The 23,627-nt window shown below is 46.1% G+C and overlaps 3 protein-coding genes across 4 annotated transcripts in view; 2 read left to right on the top strand and 1 right to left on the bottom strand.

Moving 5' to 3' along the window:
- Positions 1-672: 672 nt before the first annotated feature.
- Positions 673-8,662, top strand: LOC308483279 (chymotrypsin-like elastase family member 2A; the record flags this gene model as incomplete). Its single annotated transcript, XM_081016969.1, has 7 exons — positions 673-727; positions 2,044-2,132; positions 2,744-2,841; positions 4,067-4,195; positions 5,120-5,256; positions 6,525-6,670; positions 7,731-8,662. 7 exons carry the CDS (start codon positions 673-675, stop codon positions 7,899-7,901), a joined length of 825 nt encoding a protein of 274 aa, XP_080873095.1. The 3' UTR covers positions 7,902-8,662.
- A 753-nt stretch (positions 8,663-9,415) lies between these two features.
- Positions 9,416-22,348, bottom strand: CASP9 (caspase 9). The gene is made up of 10 exons (XM_081016202.1): positions 22,214-22,348; positions 20,918-21,131; positions 19,397-19,486; positions 18,760-18,797; positions 17,403-17,579; positions 16,448-16,537; positions 15,151-15,298; positions 12,872-13,030; positions 12,213-12,322; positions 9,416-11,244 (listed from the first exon to the last, which is right to left on the bottom strand). The coding sequence occupies exons 1-10, from the start codon at positions 22,343-22,345 to the stop codon at positions 11,152-11,154; spliced, it is 1,251 nt and encodes a 416-aa protein (XP_080872328.1). The 5' UTR covers positions 22,346-22,348; the 3' UTR covers positions 9,416-11,151.
- Positions 22,331-23,627, top strand: part of DNAJC16 (DnaJ heat shock protein family (Hsp40) member C16) — a gene marked incomplete at its 5' end in the record, with an annotated part of 33,566 nt that continues 32,269 nt past the window's right edge. The window contains one exon of one of the 2 annotated variants that reach the window (XM_081016068.1): positions 22,331-22,800. In XM_081016068.1, the coding sequence (XP_080872194.1) occupies positions 22,331-22,800 (470 nt within the window). The other variant, XM_081016069.1, reaches the window with a different exon arrangement.

Genomic DNA, 23,627 nt, shown 5'->3' with positions numbered 1-23,627 from the left:
TATATTTAGGCCACGTTTCAAGGCTGCAGGCCTCCTTACAAAACACCCTCACATCACTCCACCTGCAGGGTTCCCAAAAGGTGACAAGAATTCCTCGATAGTTTCTGTTTCGTTGCTGAGCTCGGCAAGGTCGCGGCACACCTCCCTTTTCTTGTAGATAGGAAAGTCCCGTCATGTGTTATGTTTCCCCTGACCCTCTACCAGTGGCGTAGCATGGGGTGCCAGCACCCAGGGAAAGACAGGAAAGGGATGGGAGCGTCACCATGGGGAAGGGGGATAGCATGTTGCCATGGGTCCTCCTCCCCCATTTTTAGTGCAACCGACGACATGCAGGCTTTCTTGGGAGGTGCAGGACATGGATTTTCAACCGTAGCCCCTCTGTTGCGAGCCTGCTCTTGCCCAGGCTCCTTAATGCACAACAGACACACACCCAATCTTCAGTACACACCAAAGCTGTGACTTGGGTGGGAGAACAAGCAGCTGTGGGGGTATTTTGGCATGGCCTTTGGGAGGAAGGCAATGGAAACTTTCTGATTGCCATGTCTCCCAGTGGCTCACAACCAATGCAGACCTTTCCATGCCACTGATAGCATTATCAGCTGGACCTGCCACTGATAAACCCGCCCAGAATATAAGACCATTTGATGGAGAGCAAGAATCTTCTCAACAGAGATGTCCTCAGCCATGATTGGAGTCCTCTTCGCTGCTCTGGCGTTGGCCTACGGGGGTATGGGTTGAACTCAGGATAAATAAGAGGGTGTAATTGCCTGGTTCCTAGCCACATAGGCATGGAGGTGGCCGGCCTCCACTCCTTTAGATGGCTTTCAGAAAAAGAGTATCTAGATTATGAATGAAGGAGAGCTCAGCCAAGTGTTTACTGGCCAGGACAGCAATAGTAATAGCAGAATTTCCACATGCAGAGGCATTCTCTCTCAGAGGGTCTGATACCAGGAACAAACCACGGGGTTTATCTCATTTATTCAGGCTCCCTAGGGGCCTGGAGACACATCACTGGACAGATGGACCTCTGGTCAGAATCTGCAAAGCAAGTGGTGTGTTTGAATGGGAACCCTGGAGAGAAGGTCAGACTAGACCGTCCTTGGCAGGCTGGGGAGGTGCTCTCAAAATGCAGCGCAGAGAGGGGGCAACTCAAAACCCAGCCAGGAGCGATTATGGTCTAGCAATGAAGAATGAGCACCATTGTTAGCAGCAGCAGAGCAGGAATTTTTTTACAGGCTGCTTATATGCTGTTTGAAACTGCTCTGCACTTGTCAAGCAGATAAACAGCGATGTAGTTTTTTTAAAGACATCTGAAGGAAGCCCTGTTCAGGGAAGTTTTTAGTTTGTGAGGTTGTATTGTGCTGTTTCTACTTTTTGTTGGGAGCTGCCCAGAGTGCCTGAGGCAACCCAGTCAGATGGGCTGCATATAAATTATTATTATTATTAAGCTCATGAAAGCCTCAAAACAAGATGCACAATCGATTCTACCAGGAGATGTGGAAAACCTCTCCAGATGCTTTTCTGATATGTATCAGGCACTGAAAGCCATTTTGTGGGCTCTGTGTGCAGATGTGGTGGGATGGGGAGGGGTCTGCATTTCCAACTCACCCAGGCTGCATACGCAAAATAGCTTTGAAGCACATTCAGAGCACACACACACACACACACACACACACACACACACACACCCCTGCAAAGAGTTCTGGGCACTGTCATTTGTAAGAGTTGCTGGGAACTGTGATTCCTTGAGGAGTGAACTGCCGTGCCCAGAATTCTTCAAGGGGAGAACATGACCTGAAGGTCTAGTGTATGTACACAGCCTGTACAGACTCAGCAAAAACTCATTTCTTTCACACACACTCTGATTTCCAGTAGCTCAGCCACCACCAACCCCTGAAAGGGGTGGTATTGTGTAGAGTCAAAGAGGGTTCTTGCAACAATATAGGCACACTAATTTGTAGCCTGAGCATTTTGCTGCCTTGAGAATCATCCATCTGTTGCATTGAACCTTCCAAGAGTGTCTGCACTGTGTCCTTTTCGCAGCCTTCAGTTGTGGGGTCCCGGCCTACAAGCCCAATGTAAGCAGAGTCGTCGGAGGGGAGAATGCCCGGCAGAACAGCTGGCCCTGGCAGGTAAGATACAGCCTTGGAGTCTTGTTGTCCAACTAATTGTCTGTCTCTCAGTATTGAAAAAGATTCCTTCCTTTGGCTTTCCATCATGGACTATTTTCCCGAGGATTGGGTGGGGGGGTGGGGGTTAGGGTTAGGGTTAGGGTTAGTGTCCCATCCATCCCAGCTGCCATGTTCTGCTGTGTGCTCAATTTCCAAGACTCAGAAAAACAGGATTGTCTCTGTATTTTGTGGTGTCTCCAGAGAAGGGTTGGTTGTGGGGTGGGAGCTCCCATGCATGCCAGAGAAACAGGATTCCACCATAAATTTGAGCAGTTGACCCTGTAATGAGAGAGGAAACAGCTCCAGGAAGTTGCCCCATCTCCGGTTTGTCAGCTATGAAAATGTACCAGGTATCAAAGTCAACAGGTATCAAAGTCAACATGTCAAAGGCCTAGTAATGAAAGGAGAAAAAAATCAGAGTTAAAGTCATTTATTACAAAATGCACACTCAGAGCATCTGGAGAGGGTTTTTCAGGAGCAAGCTTGTTTCGGCTCTGATTTGGGTAGCATGAAGGGTGGTCCAGGGTTGGGCATCCTTCAAGCTCATCCTGAGACTTGCCTCTCATTCTCAGGCTTCCCTTCAATATTTGTCCGGTGGGAATTGGCATCACACATGTGGCGGGTCCCTCATTGCCACCAACTGGGTCATGACAGCCGCTCACTGTATCAGGTATGTCAACACCCAAATAAAACAGCTGCATTTAAGTCTCTGGGATTCTTGGCACTCTGGGAAATTTGGCCACTCCTGGCGGTCTGTGTCCAGTTATGAGCACCACAGTTGGAGAAGGATATTGACAAGGTGGGACGTATGCAGAGGAGGGCGACCAAGATGTTCAAAGGCCTGGAAACCAAGCCTTATGAGGAACGGTTGAGGGAGTTGGGTATGTTTAGCGTGGATAAGAGGAGACTGAGAGGGAATATGGCAGCCATCTTCAGATATCTGAAGAGTTGTCACATGGAAAATGTAGCAAGTTTGTATATGCTGCTGTTCCAGAGGGTGGGGCCCGAACCAGTGGTTTCAAATGACAATGGACTAAACTTTAAGAAGAACTCTCTGATGATAAGAGTTGTTCAACAGAGGAATGGACTATCTTGAAGTGTGGTGACTTTCCTTCATTGGGGTTTTTTAAGCAGAGGTTCGATGTCCATCTGTCAGGGATTCTTTATTGATCCTTGCCTTCCAGCCTGCCAGGAATACTGAGAGTACTGACCTCCCCCTTGCTTGGACCATCACATATTGGTCACTGAAAGAAGAAGATATTGGACTAGTTGGGTCTTTGCCTGATGCAACGAGGCTCTTCTTGCAATTGGCAAAATGAATGTAGCCCATGAAAGTGTTTGATATGCAAAAAATACTGTGTTGTATCCATAATACAGTGGTACCTTGGGTTAAGTACTTAATTCGTTCCGGAGGTCCGTTCTTAACCTGAAACTGTTCTTAACCTGAAGCACCACTTTAGCTAATGGGACCTCCTGCTGCTGCCGCACCGCCGAAGCACGATTTCTGTTCTCATCCTGAAGCAAAGTTCTTAACCCGAGGTATCATTTCTGGGTTAGCAGAGTCTGTAACCTGAAGCGTATGTAACCTGAAGTGTGTGTAACCCGAGGTACCACTGTAATTTAATAAGAGCTTGCGGCCCATCTAGTCCAGCATCCTGCTTTCACAGTCGCCAGCCGGATGCCGGTGAGAAGCCAGCAAGCCGGACCCTCAAGTGTTAGTCGTACTCAGAGAAAGACCCACTGAAATCAAGGCAGATGACTCATTCAGGTCCATTAATTTCAATGCGTCTACTCTAAGTAAAATGTAGTTGGATACAACCCAACTCACTTGACTTTTCTTCTTCATTATGCAAAGAAACACTCTCATCCCTCACTCTTTTTCTCCATTTCTTCAGTTCTGGTCAGACTTATCGCGTCTTCCTTGGAAAGCACAGTCTCTCATCCAGCGAGAAAGGATCAGTTGCCGTTTCCCCATCAAAAATCATTGTTCATCCCAAGTGGGACGCAAGTAGACTTACCAATGGGTAATATAATAGCTTTTCATGAAGCAAGAATAGAAAAAATTATTGTGGCCAACAGTGGTGGTGGTGGTGGTGGTGGTGGAGCAGAGATAAAGTTAATTTTCTATATTATTATTTTTCAAATCAATTCTAGTATTTGGCATGCCATCAAAGTCATACATTTATTTTTTCTGAGTAAATCTTGCGTTTTCCATGTGAAAGCCAGCAGCAGCATTAACAAACTGCGGCTGAATTACATTTTCTAACCAAGAAAAATGGAATCCCCTACTCGTCAGCTGATGCATGGTTTAATCCTGCTTTCTAGCTGCAGGATCATCCCATATCTTTACCTGTCCCATGTCTGACATCACATGCAATATCAGGTGTGGGGTGAGTGGGTGTGGTTCAAGGGGGGAACAGCCTTACCAGCAAAAGTTGTGGCGGGTCACATTTAGCCTCTGGGCCAAAAGTCCCCCACCTATTGGCCTGGAGGCTTGTCAGTTAATCCAGAGTCTTTGCATTCATCTGCCCAAACCCTGGGAAATGCGGAAAAAAATCTTGGGCAATTTATCTAGAATCCCCTCAGCGCGGTTTTCTAGTTTCCATGCACACCATAAGCCACATTCTCACCTTACATTTTAAACCATTATAAGACTTTACCAGTCATGGCTCCCCACCCAAAGAATCCTGGGAACTTTTGTTAGTAAACCCTTGTTCTCCTCACAGAGCTACAATTTCCAGAGTGGTTTAACAATCAGTCCCTCTTCCCAGTAAACTCTGGAAACTGTAGCTCTGTGAGGGGAATAATGGCACCCAGCACCCTTAGCAAATTACAGCTCCCAGAATGCTTAGGCGGGAAGCCATGACTGTCTAAAGAGGTACAATAATGCTTTAAATAAACGGATGGATGCGGCCTGCTCTTCATGCCCATTTTCCCTCTTTCTCCAGGAACGATATTGCACTCATCAAACTTTCTCAGCATGTCACCTTGAGCAACAGCATCCAGACGGCTTGCCTCCCCAAAGCCAACAGTATCTTAGCTGCCAACTATCCTTGCTACGTAACTGGATGGGGAAGGCTGATAAGTAAGTGTCGTGATGGATTTTTTTAAATTGAAAAAATATTATTATTATACTTAATTGCAAGCAGTTTGCGACTCATTGCCCTTTTGAGGAGCATAATGCGCAGCAGTGCAGTGATACACTCAGAAGTGCAGGGTCCTTTCATGAGAGTCACAGCCATGCCCCCATCTAAGATTACACAGTAATCTTTATAAATATAGAATAATAATAACCATGGGTGTAATGCAATAATAAACAAAGGTCTCCATGTGTTACATTTCAGCTAGATCTACTATTTTCTGGGCACACTTCTCCTTGGTGTTTCTCGCATGTGATTTCTCCAGGCCAACCCTAAGAGCCAATTTTCAGTGGCTGACTCACCACCTGGATAGCTCAGTTGGTTAGAGTGTGGTGCTGATAACACCAAGGTTTCAGGTTTGATCCCCGTAAGGGACAGCTGCATATTCCTGCATTGCAGGGAGCTGGGCTCTACAATTCTATGAGTCGATTCCTTTCACTCTGATTGGCTCCAATCAGAACCAAAAGTGAGAAGACTTCTTCTGAGGTGCTAAAATTCTCAACTTTCTTGCCCTTTGGGCATCTCTAGATTACAATTTAAGCCTCTTCCTTTAGTGCTAGGGGGATGAAGACAGGGGGACTACCAAGAAGTTTATAAATCTTCTAAATAAAAATAAAATAAATAAACACTGCATGTACCAGCTTTCTAAAGTTGCCTGAGAATGAGGCAGAAAACTGGAAGTCTCTTTCACAGGGGAAGAGCACTTTCAAAGAATGGGAGGGCATTTTTTTTATTTTTTAAAAAACCAAAGTACTAGAATGCCTATTGTGGGACGTGGGTGGTGCTGTGGTCTAAACCACTGAGCCTCTTGGGCTTGCCGATCAGGTCAGCGGTTCGAATCTCCACGACGGGGTGAGCTACTGTTGCTCGGTTCCAGCTCCTGCCAACCTAGCAGTTCAAAAGCATGCCAGTGCAAGTAGATAAATAGGTACTGCTCTGGCGGAAAGGTAAACAGCGTTTCCGTGTGCTGCTTTGGTTTCGGTGCTCCGTTGCTCCAGAAGCGGCTTAGTCATGCTGGCCACATGACCCGGGAAAACTGTCTGCAGACAAACGCTGGCTCCCTCAGCCTGTAAAGTGAGATGAGCTCCACAACCCCAGAGTCGTCTGTGACTTAACCGTCAGGGGTCCTTTACCTTTTCCTTTTTAGGATGCCTATTACTTCCTTGCTTGACATTGCTCCATCTCATAACCCTCTTGCTTTGGTCTCTTCTAGCAAATGGTCCGTTGCCAGATATCCTGCAGCAGGGGCGCTTGCTTGTGGTGAATCACGCCACCTGCTCCCAGGCCAGCTGGTGGGGCAGCTCGGTGAAAACCAACATGGTCTGTGCAGGCGGCGATGGCGTGATCTCCAGCTGCAACGTGAGTGTGTTCGTGCATGCAGGTGTCAGGGTAGGGGCAGCCCAATCCAGTGGCCAGAAACAACACGCCTTGCAATCGGAAGGAGATGTACCAAAGAACCAGATTTGCAATGCATAACTCATTCTGGCATTCGCAAGGGATGGAGGCGAAATTCAGCCGGGTTTACATTTGAGTCACACTCCTTGAAACAATAATATAAACCACCCTTCCAGCTCAAGATAGCCTGCACTGCCTGGCAGCAGCTTCCCAAGCCAGAGGGGCAGGGCCGGATTTAGGTTTGATGAGCCCTAAGCTACTGAAGGTAATGGGGCCCTTTATATGTCCAGCTGTCCTTTGTCAACAACAAATTGTTGCTGTTTTTTGTGTTGAATATATGCTATGTGGTAATTTATGGACCTAATAGGTATCTAAAGCCACTTGCACATAACATAACATGTATTTTTTCAAAGTAATTGTTGAACTGAAATACAATTAAGAAGTATATTAATAGTGAAATACAATTAAGAAGTACCGGTATATTAATAGTGAAATAATTATTGAGCTCTAACTTAAAATGATTTCTTTATTTATAACAAACTTGATAATGCAAACACATTGGCATTTGTCAATAACAAAAGTTCCTTTAGAAACACAATTTACAAAGACTCATAATCTAGTTTCTAGAAACTTGCTATCACATGAAATAATAATTGTAGGTTTTATTTTATTTGTTTTTTATCTTATATTTTGGAAATGTACATCCAGGTTTTTTTCCTTTAAATTTTTTTGGGGGGCCCAAGAGAGTGGAGCCCTAAGCTATAGCCTGCTTAGCTTATACATGGATTTATGTATAAGCTAAGCAGGCACTGCAGAAGGGTCTTTCCTAGCCCTTCTGGAGCAGCCAAAGGTTGAAACTTCTGCATTCAAAGCAGGTGCTCTAAGCACTGAGCCCCAGCCCTTCCCCAATCAATTATGCCCCTGTACTTTCCCATTCCCCATTCCTCAACGCAGAGCATTCGTGGTGACCCAGAGCATCTCCTTCCCCAAAAGCTCCATCAAATTCTGCTTGGCTTGTTTACAGGGGGACTCTGGTGGCCCACTCAACTGCCAAAACTCTAGTGGGAAATGGGAGGTGCACGGAGTGGTCAGCTTCGGTTCCTCTCTTGGCTGCAACTACTACCGCAAGCCGTCTGTCTTCACGCGGGTCTCCGCCTTCAACGACTGGATCGCGCAGGTGAGCAGCACACCTTGAGGCCGGTCCGCCATCCTTGCCGCTTAATATGGATGCTGCGCCAAGAGTGGGCTTCAGTAGAGACAGAACACATTTGGGATGAAAGGCGGCAGGGGAAGATCTGCCTTTCGACTGAGGCTACACCCACATTTTCCTCTGGATTTCTGAAGCGTCCAATTCCCTGGCTCTGTTTCCGATGTGGATTTGGTGCATTAGGAACACACGCACCTTTTTTTCCCCTTTTTCATTTCTGCATTTGATTTCTGCAGAGTGCAGCCATAGGCATGCAATTCAAATTCATTCCACTCGAAATCATTTACAAAATATTTTGCCCCTTTGAGCCCTCCCCAAAGTAAGCACTCCCCATTCAGTCTGGAAACGGCCCTCAGATTCAGCTGCCAGTCTGGGCAGGTTTTGTACATGGAATTGGAAGTGTGTGGTTTCTGCAGAGGAGGGAGGAGATCACCTTTGCCTCAGGTAACCAAAGGTCTCTGGGAACCTAGCAGACATCTCTAATGCCTCTAATCTGCCCATCCTGCTTTTAGAACTCAAAGCGAGGGTGGATATGGGTGAAAGACGGCTGGAGAGATTTTGGTTTCGAAAGGGAGGGTTTTTGGCAGCCAATCCAGGTCCCCACTCATAGCCATTTTATGCATCTCAAGCCCCTATCCCACCATTGCCATCTGCGAAACCAGTTCATGTGAGACAAATGGGATGAAGGGAGGGGGGGGGACATGCCACAAAAAAAGCAATTTACAAGTTTTATACAAGGCTTGTTTTTTCCCCAAACAACAAAAACCACCCTCTAAGTGGCTTATGTAAGAGAAGGTAAAATATGCATACGATATGAAATCAGCAATCATCATAAAATGATCAAAATTCAGATGAAACCTTTTTTAAAAATGAATACTGTATATACAAAGGCAAATAAGCCAATGCTTCTTGCTTTTTGAGACAAATGCTCACACTTCCTCTTTCTTTTGCATTGTCTGTAGGTGATGGCGCAGTATTAAGGTGAGGAGCGTTGAAACCCAGAGAGAATCGGCCAGGAACGCTGTCTTAAGAATAACATCAGTTGCACAATAAAACAAAAGCAAACATTGCAATAATCCAAGCAAGAGTGTTCAGTCCCAGATGCTGGGAGCACCTTTTTTTTCCAGTTGTTCTGATGAGGGGTTACAAAATTCAACATGTGCTGCTCAGGTACATAGTGGCATCTCCTGGCTGGCTGATTTATGGTGTTTTATTCAGTTCTTATTAACACTGATTTATTATTGGCCTTCTCAACCACTGTCCCAAGGTGGTTTAATAGATGAGAGAATTAAAAACAATCAGAAACACAAAAATAGCAAAACTAAAACCTTTGGCAGAACCAAAGGTTACTTTCACACTGCATGCATCTGCTTCACCCACACACCAACAGAAATTTCTCCAATACATGCAAAGGCAATGACCACGCTGTCTCAACAGAGACAACCAAGGTAACTTGTCAGGAAGGGATGCATTTGCCAAAATGCAAGAACACTCCAAGCAGCTGTAAGTCAGAAACATCATGTTTTTTATTTATATAAATTTATATACATTCTGATTGTAAATTTTTTTTAAAAAGCAACCCTCAATGCGATTTACAAAAGAATAATGCCATAAAACCATCAGTAAAAACAGTTGAAAATTGAAAACATTTCAAAAAATAAATTAAAAACAGATTAAAACACCTGTCCACATTCTACATATCTGGGTAAGCAAAGGTAAAGGGACCCCTGACCATTAGGTTCAGTCGTGACCGACTCTGGGGTTGCGGCGCTCATCTCGCTTTATTGGCCGAGGGAGCCGGCATACAGCTTCCGGGTCATGTGGCCAGCATGACTAAGCTGCTTCTGGTGAACCAGAGCAGCGCACGGACATGCCGGAGCGGTACCTATTTATCTACTTGCACTTTGACATGCTTTTGAACTGCTAGGTTGGCAGGAGCAGGGACTGAACAACGGGAGCTCACCCCGTCGTGGGGATTCAAACCGCCAACCTTCTGATCGGCAAGTCCTAGGCTCTGTGGTTTAACCCACAGCGCCAGACTTGCCTAAATAAAAGTTTTTTAGCATGCATCGAAAAGAGTGCAGTGAACACACCAGCCCCATGTCAATAGGCAGGAAGTTCCAAAGTTGTGAGCGCAGCCACACTAAAAGATTCATTTCTTACAAATGCAGAATGAGTATTATGTGGCACCTGTATCAGTACTAGTTCCACAGAACTAAGCAGTTGAGTGGGCATATTTGGTAAATTTGTCAGACAAGCACCCTAAAGATGGCTCAAGTTTCATGTAAAGCAAATTCTTAAAAGTTTCAGCAGACCTTCCAAAAATAAACTGAAACGGGCATGAACAGACACCACAAGGGCATGGAATTATCAAAATTATCAGGATGTGGGATGCTCTTCAGATCATGTTCTGTCCTTGCTCCTGCCACTGAGCAGTTTCACAGACAACAGAGTCTAAATAAGGAACAAGACAGACTGCAGAGAAATATAGATTTAATTGTGCACATACAACGTACACATCCTCTTCCCCCAACGAAGTGCTTTTTAAACTATTGGGTTGTAGCTGACCAAGTCCTACTCAGAGTAGACCCGCTGAAAACAATGGATCTAAGCGAGTCATTTCCATGGATCCACTCTGAGTAGGGCTAACTTTGGAGACAGCCCTCTATTATTCATCTGCGGCCTGTTTACACCTTCAACGTGAGCTGGCTTAACAGCCGCAGCTTCCCCTCAATCACTTTTGCAAAGGAAGACAGGCAATTGGAAAAAGTAATTTGGAATGCCTTCAATACAGACACAGAAAAAGGTAATAGAGGGGGATCTTAAATTGCTGGAGGACACCTTGGAAGGAGGCAGGCTTTTGGTGCAAACTGGTTTCCCTGGCCATTTTCTCAGGGATCAATGGGTGATTCGGAAACCAGAAAGAGAAGAGAAGAATCTTTGTAGAGTGGTGAAATTTGCTCTCCTGATGGCTTCAAGACGAAACAAATCCGTAAGATCTGGAGATACCGCAGCTCTCTAGATATTGTTGGGACTGCAATTCCAATCATTCCAGACTATTGGCCATGCTGGCTGGGCATGATGGGAACTGTAGTCCGACAACATCTGGAGAGACACAGGCTCCCCTTCCCAGCCATAAGACAGCTGCTTCACCAGCATCTGCCTTCTTGACATCTTCTGCGAGAGGGCTGGTCTCTTCCCCTGGGTTTGTTAAAGGCAAAGTTTCGCCGAGGCGTCTTCATTTGGCTGTGAAGAAGAATCGCTTCCGGAGGAAGTTAAAACAGCCAGGCATCTGCTTATATTCCCCTTTTGCAGAAACGGCATTTGCTACCTGGGCGAGAGAAGGGAGAAACCATTTGCTCCACCTGTTCTTACACACAACCATCGTGTCAACAAAAGGGATGTTTCAAGTATCAGACAACAGAAAGATGGCTAGGTGGAGTAAGAGACTGGAAATTTGGTGGAAGGACCACAGCTCAGCTTTGGTCCGACTTTGTCTGAATTTATTTAGAATAATAGAATTGTAGAGTAGGAAGAGACCCCAAGGTTCATCTAGTCCAACCCTCTGCAAGGCAGGAATCTCAGCTAAAGCATCCATGACAGATGGCCAAACAACCTCTGCTTAAAAACCTCCAAGGAAGGAGATTCCACAACCTCCCAAGGGAGACCGTTCCACTGGCGAATAGCTCTTCCTGTCAGAAAGTTCTTCCTGATGTTTAGCCGCAATCTCCTTTCTTGTAACTCAAAGCCATTGCCTCAAGTCCTACCCTCCAGAGCAAGAGAAAACAAGTTTGCTCCATGTTCCGTGTGACAGCCCTTGAGATATTTGAAGTTGGCTATTATACCTCTTCTCAGTCTCCTCTTTTCCAGGCTAAACGTACCCAGTTTATTCAACCATTCCTCAAAAGGCTTGGCTTCTAGACCTTAAATTAATTCTGACGTTAAGCCACAATATTTTGGGTTTTTTTTGCTTCACAGCACACGTAGAATTCCACAGTTTAGAAGACTTCTGAGACCACACACAACCAAGTTCTTACTTTTTTCAACATAATTAGTAAACAAGCTTTGAACCCACTACACAGATAGTGAGAAGCCTCGTTTCCATAGGGATTAAGTTATCCAGTTATGAATCCCAAGGAACCTGCTCTGACATTGTACTTGAGCCAACTGTGAGGAACGCTGAGGTTGCATCCTGCACTGCAGATCCTGTACTGAGAAGGAGGCTAGGGGAGATTGTAGAGTTCTTTCCAACTCTATGATCCTAAGCCAGGCCTCACAGCTCAAACATGCAGAGCTTACCCTCAGGAGCATGTTGAGAAGGTCTTCGGAATGGGCATATTGTTCCAACACGTGATCCAGGGTTTCAACATACCAGGAGCCTGTGCACTTATTCCTCCAGGACACAAAACCTGCAAGAAAGGAATTGGGGGGGTGGGACCCATGAGAAGTTGTGCGGATCCCGCAATCTCACAGAAACAGAGAGAAAACTTGCAGAAAGCAGAACTGGGTGCAGAAAGCCAGCTTCCTAAGAATCTCAGCAATATTTTGTTTTTAAAAAATCAAGTGTCTAGTCCTTATTGCGAATACAGTGGTACCTCGGGTTACATACGCTTCAGGTTACAGACTCCGCTAACCCAGAAATAGTGCTTCAGGTTAAGAACTTTGCTTCAGGATAAGAACAGAAATTGGGCTCCGGCGGCGGGGCGGCAGCAGGAGGCCCCATTAGCTAAAGTGGTGCTTCCTGTTAAGAACAGTTTCAGGTTAAGAACGGACCTCCGGAACGAATTAAGTACTTAACCCAAGGTACCACTGTACATGCTTGAAAGCAGGGCCAATCCATGGTGGTGAGGAACAGCAGAGCTGTTTGGCCTCAGGTCTCAACATTAAAGGTTAAGGGAGCCCTGACCATTAGGTCTAGTCGTGGACGACTCTGGGATTGCGGCGCTCATCTCGCTCACCTGGAAAAGTAGAGTAAGACACCAGGATGTCACTAGGGGTGGGCAAGCTTGCAACTGCATCCGTCTGATCAGAGCCTACTGCAGGCACCTGGATGGGAGATGCATCCGACTCGACCGCAGAAGGGTCAGAATCCACTTCAAACCCTCGGTCCTTCTTCTCTAGAAAACCCAAGTGCACAGACCTCTCAAAAAACATCTACAATACACGAACCACACAATAGCGTGTGTAAATATTTTTTTAAAAGTTAGTATGGAAAATAATGTCCATGAGGAAATAGGACTGGAAGATACAGAACTGGATGTGAATTAACTATTCTACAATAAGCAAATAAATATGGAGTGTTTTTTTAATATATGACTACGGGGTAGACACTGTTAACAAAGACAAAGGGATTATTTTTTTTTGCTTTTCTTTCTTTCTTTTTTATTATAGCTCTTACAGTGCAGCAATACTACGATGATGTGTTTGAAAACAAACAAATCATCCTTTAGCAATTTAACATGACATTCAACATACATATATCCAAATATTATTATTTATTTTCACCCTCTTTTCCCCGTGACTTCCCTCCACCCATGTTTGGCATTATAAGCTTTATTAGGTATCTTTTAAATTGTGTTTAATCAGTATATTAGTGCTATCGACCATGAAATCTTGTCCGTTTTTCCTCTTAACTTTGTAGGTTTCAGTCTAAACATTATCAATAAATCACTTTTGGAACTTCGTTTTACCATATTTTAAACTACGCACACCCATTCTTTCTTTAAATTTTGTTTAGATTGTAATCTGATTGCTGCCGTCAAGACGAAAGGATTTGTTGTTTTCCAACGCGGAGGAACAGTTGTTGATGTTATTGGAGGTAAAGTTGCTATGTCGGAGTGGAGGAAGAAGACTGCTGACATTTGGACTTTTTGTGCAGAAGGGGAAATGAATGAATTTGAGACATTTGGGTCTGTAGATTGGGAAAATATCACTTAGCAGAAGCAGGAATAGCTGGACGTCACCCTAGAGAGAATACTTTGAATAATATTTTTATCTGTAATTGACGGGCGGAGAATCAGAAGCCCTTTTTATTTCTCACCCCCCCCCCCATTCTTCTATTATTTCTGGTGTCCTCTACTCTGCGTCACTGTGGGGATTTTACACACCTGAAGGTGGTGCATACTTGACAAAGGAAGAAGACGAAGAGTTTGGATTTGATATCCCATTTATCACTACCCTAAGGAGTCTCAAAGCGGCTAACATTCTCCTTTCCCTTCCTCCCCCACAACAAATACTGTGCGAGGTGAGTGGGGCTGAGAGACTTCAAAGAAGTGTGACTGGCCCAAGGTCACCCAGCAGCTGCATGTGGAGGAGCAGGGAATCGAACCCGGTTCACCAGATTACGAGTCCGCCGCTCTTAACCACTACACCACACTGGCTCTCAAAGGACCCTGTGTGGAGAGGCAGGGAAGGGAAGACCTCCCAGGGTGGGAGGCTGGGAGAAGATATAGAAGCTCCCAGGTGAGAGCTCAGAGGGTCCACCCTTTTCTATGGAGACAAGGGTTAAGAGCTACCTTAGAGAGAGGACTTTGTTTTTCCTACCTGCCCTCTTTCTTTTTTGGGTTTTCATTTATATCAGTTAGTTTTTTATTGTACGGCATGATGAAAAATTTCCATTAAAAAAAATTGGGGGCAGGGGGAGAGGGTTAGACAAATTCATGGAAAGGAGGGCTATCAGTGACTACTAGACATGATGGCTATGCCCTGCCTCCATGGCTGGAGTCAGAATAACTTCTAAACAGCAGTTAATGGAAACCACAGGAGGGGAGAAGGCTCTTGTGCTTGGGTCCTGCTTGAGTTTTTCCCATTGGCCTCTGTGAGAAAAGGATGCTGGACTAGATGGGCCATTGGCCTAATCCAACGGACTCCTCTTAAGTTATTAACTCCCTCCTCATTCTGAAAACGCCTTCAATCTTGAACGCTACCTAGTTTCAGTGACACACTAGCCCCTTCCAGTGATTTTTTCTGCTCTGGAAACTAGCCCTTTGTTTCCTTTGGCCTCCACACCTGGTTCTGGTCCTCTTGGAACAGCCTTTCTCAACCTGTGGGTCCCCAGATGTTGTTGAACTACAACTCCCATCACCCCTAGCTAGCAAGCCCAGAGCTCAGGGATGATGGGAGTTGTAGCCCAATAACATCTGGGGACCCACAGGTTGAGAACCGCCGTCTTAGATCAACGGCCAACTCCTTCCAGGTCCTGGACTCTGAGTTCCCAGAGGCCTATCAACACACTCACCTCCTCCACAAGCTTGAATGAAGAAGAGCTTTGGTTTCCCCCTCAGGCTAGGGCAATGGGTCCCATTGAAGTAGCTGACAATCTTTTCCACAGCAATGGACCGCCCATCTGTGCCATAGATTCCACCGGGAAACTGAATGTGGCTTGCCTGCAAGGAGAGAACGCTGGCAACGGTATCCAAAGAAATTCATGCCAACTTCCAGGTACCAAGCCTTCTCTGATGTCTCTTTCCTTGCAGGTGGCCTTAAAAGATGCCATATATTCAAAGGGCTAGCAATTCCTAGACCTTCCACAATGGCCACTGCCATGCACCCAACATGGGGATGCCCTTGAAGATGGTCCGGAGGCTACAGCTAGTGCAGAAACATTGTGCTGCCACCAATGTTTCTCCTACTCAGAGTAGACCTATTGAAATTGATGGACGTGGCTCACTTGGGTCTATAATTTTCAACAGGTCTATTCTGAGTAGAATTAAGTACTTAACCCGAGGTACAACTGTATATAAAAATGGTGGTTATGTAAGAAAATACAGGTATTCTGGGAGAGTATTCATTCAGAATTGCAAAAAATGCTAAAGATCTCTTTATTAAAAAAAACAGAGGCCTATCTCCTGGGAGTTACAGATTTGGATATTCCACAAAAAATGAAGGGTATCTCTTTATATGCCACGGCAGCAGCAAGAGCTCTCATCACGGCAAAATGGAAGAGTATTGAAATTCCCTCTATACATGAATGGATCCAAATGCTGACAGAATATGCCGAATTAGATGGTCTATCAGAAAAAATAAAGAATAAATCAAAACAGGAATTTGTCTCAAAATGGGAGGTTTTCAAAGAATATTTAAAATATAAATATAGTAGTTTAAACTCTGTTGCAGCATTCGAGGAACTTCAGTAATAGTTGCAAGTTTGACATAAGAGTTAAGATATATGAAGAAAAAGTGAAATTATGATACAAGTGTGTATTGGCAATAAGTAATATGAAATTGAAATAAGGAATAGACAGGAGGTCAGGTCTATAGTGAAGACCAACTTCTGTTTTATTGTTTGTTAGGAAAATTTTGTGTTTATTGTTATTCCTGTGTGTAATTCTGTATCTGTGTTTTCTCTTTTTTATTTTCTTCCTGTATGAATAATAATAATAAGAAGAAGAAGAAAATGGATCAACTAGAAGCCAGGTGATTTAAGATTTCTTTTAAAAAGAATTTTGAAGAGCTCCATTATACAAAGAGAGACAGCTCTCTGCCCCAAGCGTCTTACAATCCTAGGATGTGAATGGAGCACCAGCCTCTCCTACCTGACAGCCGTGGGAAAGGAGGACGACCAGGCAACAATCGAGAGAGCTGTGGTCTCGCGTGGCCAAGCTCTGCAGCTCCGCGACAATCTCCTGCAGATATTTCCAAAGGTCTCATGTTAAAGACACCCACATCAACACAGCTGGTAACCTCAGCTCTGCCCCCTCTAGAAACCCCACCCTGGTGTCAAAACTGCTGAAAGAAAGCATCAGGTCAAAGCCTATGGGAAGGGACACACTCCTTAATCATTCAGGTTCCCACACTGTAGGCTGGAGATGATGGATGAGGGGGGAAGTGCCATCATCCCCTTTCCAGCTCCTGTTCCTTATTTGGGTTCCCTGTTTGGCTGTGGGGCTGGAATTCCCACTGCAAGGAAACATTCCTTGGGGGCTTGTGATTGTCAAGACTAATGATTGCTAGGGAAATAAAGCAGAAGAAGAGACATACTAGATCAGGCCAAAGGGATCCTACCTAGTCCAGCATCTTGTCTTTCCAGGGGCCAATATTTTTTTAAAAAATCTGAATCATGAAATCATTGTAACCAGCCCTGAGACATCCTGGTGAAGGGCAGGTAAATAATAATAATACAGTGGAACCTCCGAAGTCGAACAGATTCCATTCCAGAAGTCTGTTCAACTTCCAAAATGTTCGTAAACCAAAGCGTGGCTTCTGATTGGCTGCAGGAAGCTCCTGCAGCCAATCAGAAGCCGTGGAAGCCCCGTCAGACTTTCATGTTCTAAAGAATGTTCACAAACCAGAACAGTCACTTCCGGGTTTGTGTCATTTGGGAGCCAAAATGTTCGACTCGCAAGGCATTTGGGATCCAAGGTACAACTGTAACAATAATAACACATAACAACAACAACAACAATAATGAGACCTGAATGTGAGAAACAGCAGCCCATACAGTACTGCTCAAGGCTGTGTTGTTTTCTGCGTTGGTTCTGAAATTCTCACCTGAGCTTTAAGATCCCGTCGGGTCAAGACCTCAAAGCGTAAGGATCTGAAGCGTTTCTCCAGCTTCTCACAGTCCACATCGGACCCAGCCCGGGAGGATAAGCCAGAGGTGCTGCTGAAGTTCACATTGTTGATGATAAGGCAGTAGCCACAGGGGTCCGTTCTCAGGACGTAAACCTGTCAAGCAACATTGGAGGTGGGAGCTAGAACCAGCTTGTTTGCCATCAAAAGCATCCAGGAGAGAAAGGTGAACACAAATGGGCTGTCAATCGATGGGCCTGCCCATCAAATGTGGTCTGCAAAGCTGATCCTGGTAACAATCTGGCCCATGGAGCCAAAAAGGCTCCCCACCCCTGAGCCTAGGGAGAGCGCTGCAAGGGCCAGTGAGAGAGGCCAGGAGACATGTATTTGGGCCCTGCGCCTGAGGTTGCCCACTGCTGGTTTAGCCGGAGGCGGGAGGAGACCAAGTTTCCATATATTAAACAATCCACAGGAGCAAGGCCCAAGGGTATGTCTCAGAAGGAGAGGTCAACAGCTCAGGCTCTGTGAGTGGGAGGCCCCAGAAGGCAGAGGGCCTTCTTGGTAGTGGCATCCATGCCCTGTGGAACACCCTCCCACCAGATGTCAAGGAAATAAACAATTATCTGACTTTTAGAAGACATCTGAAGGCAGCCCTATTTAGTGAAGTTTTTAATGTTTGATGTTTTATTGTGTTTTTAATATGCCCGGAGTGGCTGGGGAGGCCCAGCTAGATGGGCGGGATATAATAAAATTATTATTATTATTATTATTATTATTATTAATCCCGAGCATCCCCATTAGAAAGAGTTTCAAGGAGCAGTGCATTGCAAGGGGTTGAATTAGATGAGCCGGGGGGGGGGTGTCCCTTCCAACTCTACAATTTTTTGGTTTTAGGAAAGGCCTCTTCTTGAGGTATGTTAGGCAGTACTGTGCCATCATGGGACAAAGGCAACCTTGTTCATATGTTTGCAAAGGTTTTTATAAGTGTGTTCTAACAGACAAATGGGATACCAATAAAGAATAGTAATTTTCACCCAGTTCATCATCATCATTTATATCTAACCCGCCTAAATGGCTGGGTTTCCCCAGCCACTCTGGGCGGCTTAACAACAGAAGGTTAAAAATACATTAAAACATCAGTCATAAAAAACTTCCCTAAACATGGTCACTGGTGATTCTGGCCAACGTACCACACTAGCCTAAGCACTGTATGTGGGATGCCTATGAGCTGCCACAGAAAAAATTAAGGTGCACAAAAATTAAGGGGGCTACCCATCCCCACCCACCCGCAAGCAAACCCTAAATATGCTGATTGCAGAAATGGTAATAAGCTAACCGTTTCAGCGTTCCTTCTGGTATTTTCTTCTACAGAGCCTAGAGAATGAGACAAAGATCAAAATATAAATACTTAGAAATATATTTCATACAGTGGTGCCTCGCAAGACGAAATTAATCCGTTCCGCGAGTGTCTTCGTCTAGCGGTTTTTTCGTCTTGCGAAGCAACCCTATTAGCAGCTTAACGGATTAGCGCTATTAGCGGTTTAGTGGCTATTAAAGGCTTATCGGCTTAGCGGATTAGCTGCTAAAAGGCTATTAAAGGCTTAGCGGCTTAGATAAAGGGGGGGAAAGCGGGAAAAAAATCTCAAGACTCGCAAGACATTTTCGTCTTGCGAAGCAAGTCCATAGGGAAATTCGTCCTGCGAAGCAACTCAAAAACGGAAAACCCTTTCGTCTAGCGGGTTTTCCGTCTTGCGAGGCATTCGTCTTGCGGGGCACCACTGTATAAAGCAGTGGATCCCCCGTTTTTCAAAAGCCAAGCCATGGACACCCTATTTTTGAAAATTCTGATATCTCCATGGTAGTTTTTGTTATGTGAATGGTGCCGCAGACCCACTGGGTGAGTTACACACCATCAACTGGGAAATCTTTGTAAGAAATCAAAATCTAACGTAAGAAATCTGATTTCTCCTTACCCCGAGTGGCCGTGATGTCACGGGATGGTTTCTGGCGTCTCTCATTTAGTTCTTGAACAGGAAAAGGCAAATTTCCAGAAGTCGTAATACCTGCAAGGATAGGGTCTGCTGTGTTTCTGCACAAGTTTCACGTGGTGCCAAGATTTGGGATGTGCACGCATGTACTCCAAGTAATTGCTCTGTCATTATGGGTTCGATGCATTTGGGATGCATTCAGACTGCAACAATTATAGGCCAACCACAGTACAATTAAACCTGACCATTAATGATGAAACTGGTATAAAGTTACCTATGAGCAATGCAATACAAGAAGCCAAATTCTTCACTTGTAAACACTGCACAGACGCTGCATAGCATCAAGAATTATCTACGGCACGGGGTGGGAAACCTGGTGCCCTGCAAACGTTGATCAACTACAACTCTCATCTTCCATGACCGTTGGCCATGGGAGCTGGAGCTGATGGGAGCTGGAGTCACAGGTGAGCCACCCCTGCTTTAGAACAACCCCCGGGTCCCAGTACCATAGTGTAACTGAGCAAAAATTTGCTTAATGGAAATAACAGGATTTTCTCCTCCTCTCTTGTCCCATCCTCTTTCTCCTTCTGACATGTCCTTGCATCTGTTTTAAACTGCAACCCCTCTTGCATAGGAAGCCTGTTCTTCATAAAGCATACTGATTTATGTTCTACAATAGACCCCCTGACCATTAGGTCCAGTCGTGGCCGACTCTGGGATTGTGGTGCTCATCTTGCTTTATTGGCGGAGGGAGCCGGCGTACAGCTTCCGGGTCATGTGGCCAGCATGACTAAGCCGCTTCTGGCGAACCAGAGCAGCGCATGGAAACGCTGTTTACCTTCCCGCTGGAGTGGTACCTATTTATCTACTTGCACTTTGACGTGCTTTCAAACTTTTAGGTTGGCAGGAGCAGGGACTGAGCAATGGGAGCCCACCCCGTCACAGGCATTCGAATCACCGACCTTCTGATCGGCAAGTCCTAGCTCTGTGGTTTAACCCACAGTGCCACCCGTGTCCCTTTTATGTTCTACAATAGCCTTCCTCTAACAGCTTCCCATCCTAGCCAAATAAGAGGGATGTATCAAGCATGCTCAAAATAATCTCACTGTTTGTAGAAGTTTAAAAAAAGAATAATACTGAAATATAACAACATAAGCATGCAAGCAAGGTGCCAGCCATGTCCTTTCCCAAAAAAATCCATTCCATTTACCCTGCCTCTCCTGGTTCCCTGCCCCCATGCTATATCTGCATTGACTGTTTTAAGTGTGTGAAGAGTATAAGAAAAGGAGGGTATATGGCATGGAGTGTCTTGGGAAAAGGTATGGCTGGTTGTTAGCTTGAACAGGAATGCTCTACACCGCAACATTGGGTTGCAATATTAACAACAAATGGCCTCTGTTTGTTTTTCACTCTGATTTCTATAGATACAGTTTCAGGACCACGGAGGCATGCTAAAATGAGGTTATAAAATCCCCAACTGAAACAAGGTCAGAGAAGAAATCATACGTGGATCCCTTGGTTCAGAACGTGGACGGATTTCAACTGGCTTTAGATCAGCTGGGTGCAACTGTGGCTGGTCACCTCCTGTGCTCAGCAAAGCGGCCAGGTCATTCTGTCCAGTTTCTTGGAGACACCAGATGAAAGCAGGGAATGCTCGCTTCCCACGAGTCTGCAGGTCAATGACCAGTTGCCTGGCCTGGTCTCGGCGTGTACCTGCTTTCTGAAGACAAACGAAAGTTATTCCTCCTGGCATTTGTAAACAAAAAACTTCACAAACAGTGCATGCATACTGGAGAAGAAAACGGAGAACTAAGGGCTAGGTAGCAATATTGAAATCTAGAGCAGCCTTGCAGACAGCAAGCAGTCAGCAAGTCAGGCCTTTGTTGGGGCCGGTGTTGTTCAATAACGTATATATAAAGATTTGGATGAAGGAATTGAGGGACGGCTCATCAAATTTGAAAATGACACCAAACTGGGAGGGGTAGATAGTCCCGCAGAAGGTAGAATCAGGATTCAGTATGACCTTAGCAGATTAGAGAACTGAGCCAAATCTAACACAACAAATTGCAATAGGGACAAGTGTATGGTTTTACAATTAGGCAGGAATAATCAAATGTACAAATATAAGATGGGGGACACCTGGCCTGACACATGAAATGGATTGAGAGATCTTAGTAGACCACAAGCTTGACATGAATCAACAGTGTGATGCAGCAGCACCTTCACCCAACCCACAACCCATCTTGCCGGACTACATATCCCATTATCCCTGGAGTCCGAGTCCAACAACACCTGGAGAGCCACAACTTCCTCATCCCTGGCTTAAGGCACACTTTCAAAATGATGTCCATTTTCTGGGTGATAGTCTCAGTAATGTTCTCTCAGTTCTGCTGAAAACAGAGTTATGTTTTCAAAATTTTAAATTCTGGACTATTTGTAACTTCTGCATTTTTTACTGAATGCCATTCTGGACAGGCACTGCCCCAGAAAAGCAGCCTAAAATATTTAAGGCACCCCTGAAACTTCTCTCAGCAGCACAATCCTATCTGTGTTTACTCAGAAGTAAATACTGTAACAATGGATGGCGCTCCCACCAGATAAATGAAAGCAGTCCAAGAGCCAAAGTAGTCACAAGGCAGAGTTCAACGGGGCTTACTCTCCTGTAAATGCACATACGGGATCACAGCCTCAAACACTCCCAAGCACTTGAGGTAGGATCCGCCTTTTAAGAAGTGAAACTTGGGGAAGGCTGGAAGAGAACAAAGGGGCCGCTTGTGCGGGGGAAGGGAGCAAAAGACACACCTGGATCTCCTCGATCATATCCGGGGTGAAGATCTCTTGGTGCAGCAGCAGATCCCAGAGGGGTTCCACTTGCAACTCCTTCACTAGGCGCAGCCGAGCCCGCCGCAGCGACTGCCTATGATCCTCCTCCATGGCACCTGCTGCGCCGCTTCTTCCGGGAACGGAGATCCTCCCTTCGACACGTCAGGGGGCTCCGCCCCCTCTGACGTCTCAATTCATATAAGGACACCAGAGGGTGACTTGCTATCGCTTGCTTGGCATCCTGGGCGACGCCCCTTTAACCCTCTCACTCCCGGAGCCTTAACGAGGTTTAGGACAGGGGGATGGGGCTGCGGCTTCCTGTGCATGCGCAAGAGTTCCCACGCCGGGTCCCGAGCGTTCAACCTCTTTTCCCACCATGCACCGCGGCGGCACTACCAGCGCCCCACCTCCCGTCGTTTACCTCCTTCTCTCCCGCCCCGTCTGTCAAGGGAGGCGGGCCTTCGCCGCGCCGGAAGTGAGGGCTCGCTGCGCCATCTCTATGGTAACGGCGGCCAGAGGCGGGGCCGCCGAGCCGGAAGTTGGGACCGGGGAGACAGGAGCCTAGGGTGGGTATTTGCGAGCGCCCTTCCTGCCCACTCCGCCCCACAGAGGCGCCCCCTTCTCTCCTCCCACCCGGCGGCGGCGGCTGTCCTAAGTAGCCACGTGACTTGGGGGTTGAGAGGGAGGGATGACTCTCTAGCCCTCCCAGGCCCTTCTCTCTGGTATGGAGGACTAAAGATGTGGGGATAATGGGGGGGGGGGGAGAGACGAAACCGTGGGGAGGGTCCTATCTGGGGGGGGCAGAGTCGAGTGCCGTGGCGGGGGACTGCGGGAAGCGCATAATGGGGGGCAGGAGAGAAGGGGCTTAGCCCTGGTGCGATATTGCGTGGTGACAGTTGCAGGGCGGGGGGGGGGGGAGGGTCCCCTCTTGGAGGGCAGAGGCCTGTGGAGGGGGGGGCACATACCTGTCTTGCATATGTCCTTTTCGAAACCGCCTCCTGCTGAATTCCCGTCCAGGCTTTTCTCGGAGGAGCTTAAGCTAAGGCGGCATTCATGGTTGTAGTGGTTAAGAGCTGTAGTCTCGTAATCTGGTGAACAGGGTTCGCGTCTCTGCTCCTCCACATGCAAGCCGCTGGGTGACCTTGGGCCAGTCACACTTCTCTGAAGTCTCTCAGCCTCACTCACCTCACAGAGTGTTTGTTGTGGGGGAGGAAGGGAAAGGAGAATGTTAGCTGCTTTGAGACTCCTTTGGGTAGTGATAAAGCGGGATATCAAATCCAAACTCCTCTTCTTCTTCTTCTCCCTGACTTGAGTGGGGATTTGGACCTGGGTTGTCCCAGGTCTCCCCTCAACACTCTTTAACCATTTAAGTGTGATGGGGGTGCATCTGTCT

This window comes from Podarcis pityusensis (genome assembly GCF_964106645.2).
Source record: "Podarcis pityusensis genome assembly, chromosome: 8".
Lineage (NCBI taxonomy): Eukaryota > Metazoa > Chordata > Lepidosauria > Squamata > Lacertidae > Podarcis > Podarcis pityusensis.
The sequence above is the reverse complement of the archived record's forward strand: the minus strand, read 5'-3'. Positions and strand labels throughout refer to the sequence as shown.

What these genes read in the sequence shown, in the direction of transcription:
- CASP9 (XM_081016202.1), bottom strand. Translation starts at nt 22,345, where the DNA reads ATGGAGGAGGATCATAGGCAGTCGCTGCGGCGGGCTCGGCTGCGCCTA. An exon ending in TGACATCACGGCCACTCGGG is followed by an intron (nt 18,798 to 19,396) that starts GTAAGGAGAAAT and finishes CTCATTCTCTAG; the next exon opens with GCTCTGTAGAAGAAAATACC. An exon ending in GTCTTACTCTACTTTTCCAG is followed by an intron (nt 12,323 to 12,871) that starts GTGAGCGAGATG and finishes CCTTTCTTGCAG; the next exon opens with GTTTTGTGTCCTGGAGGAAT.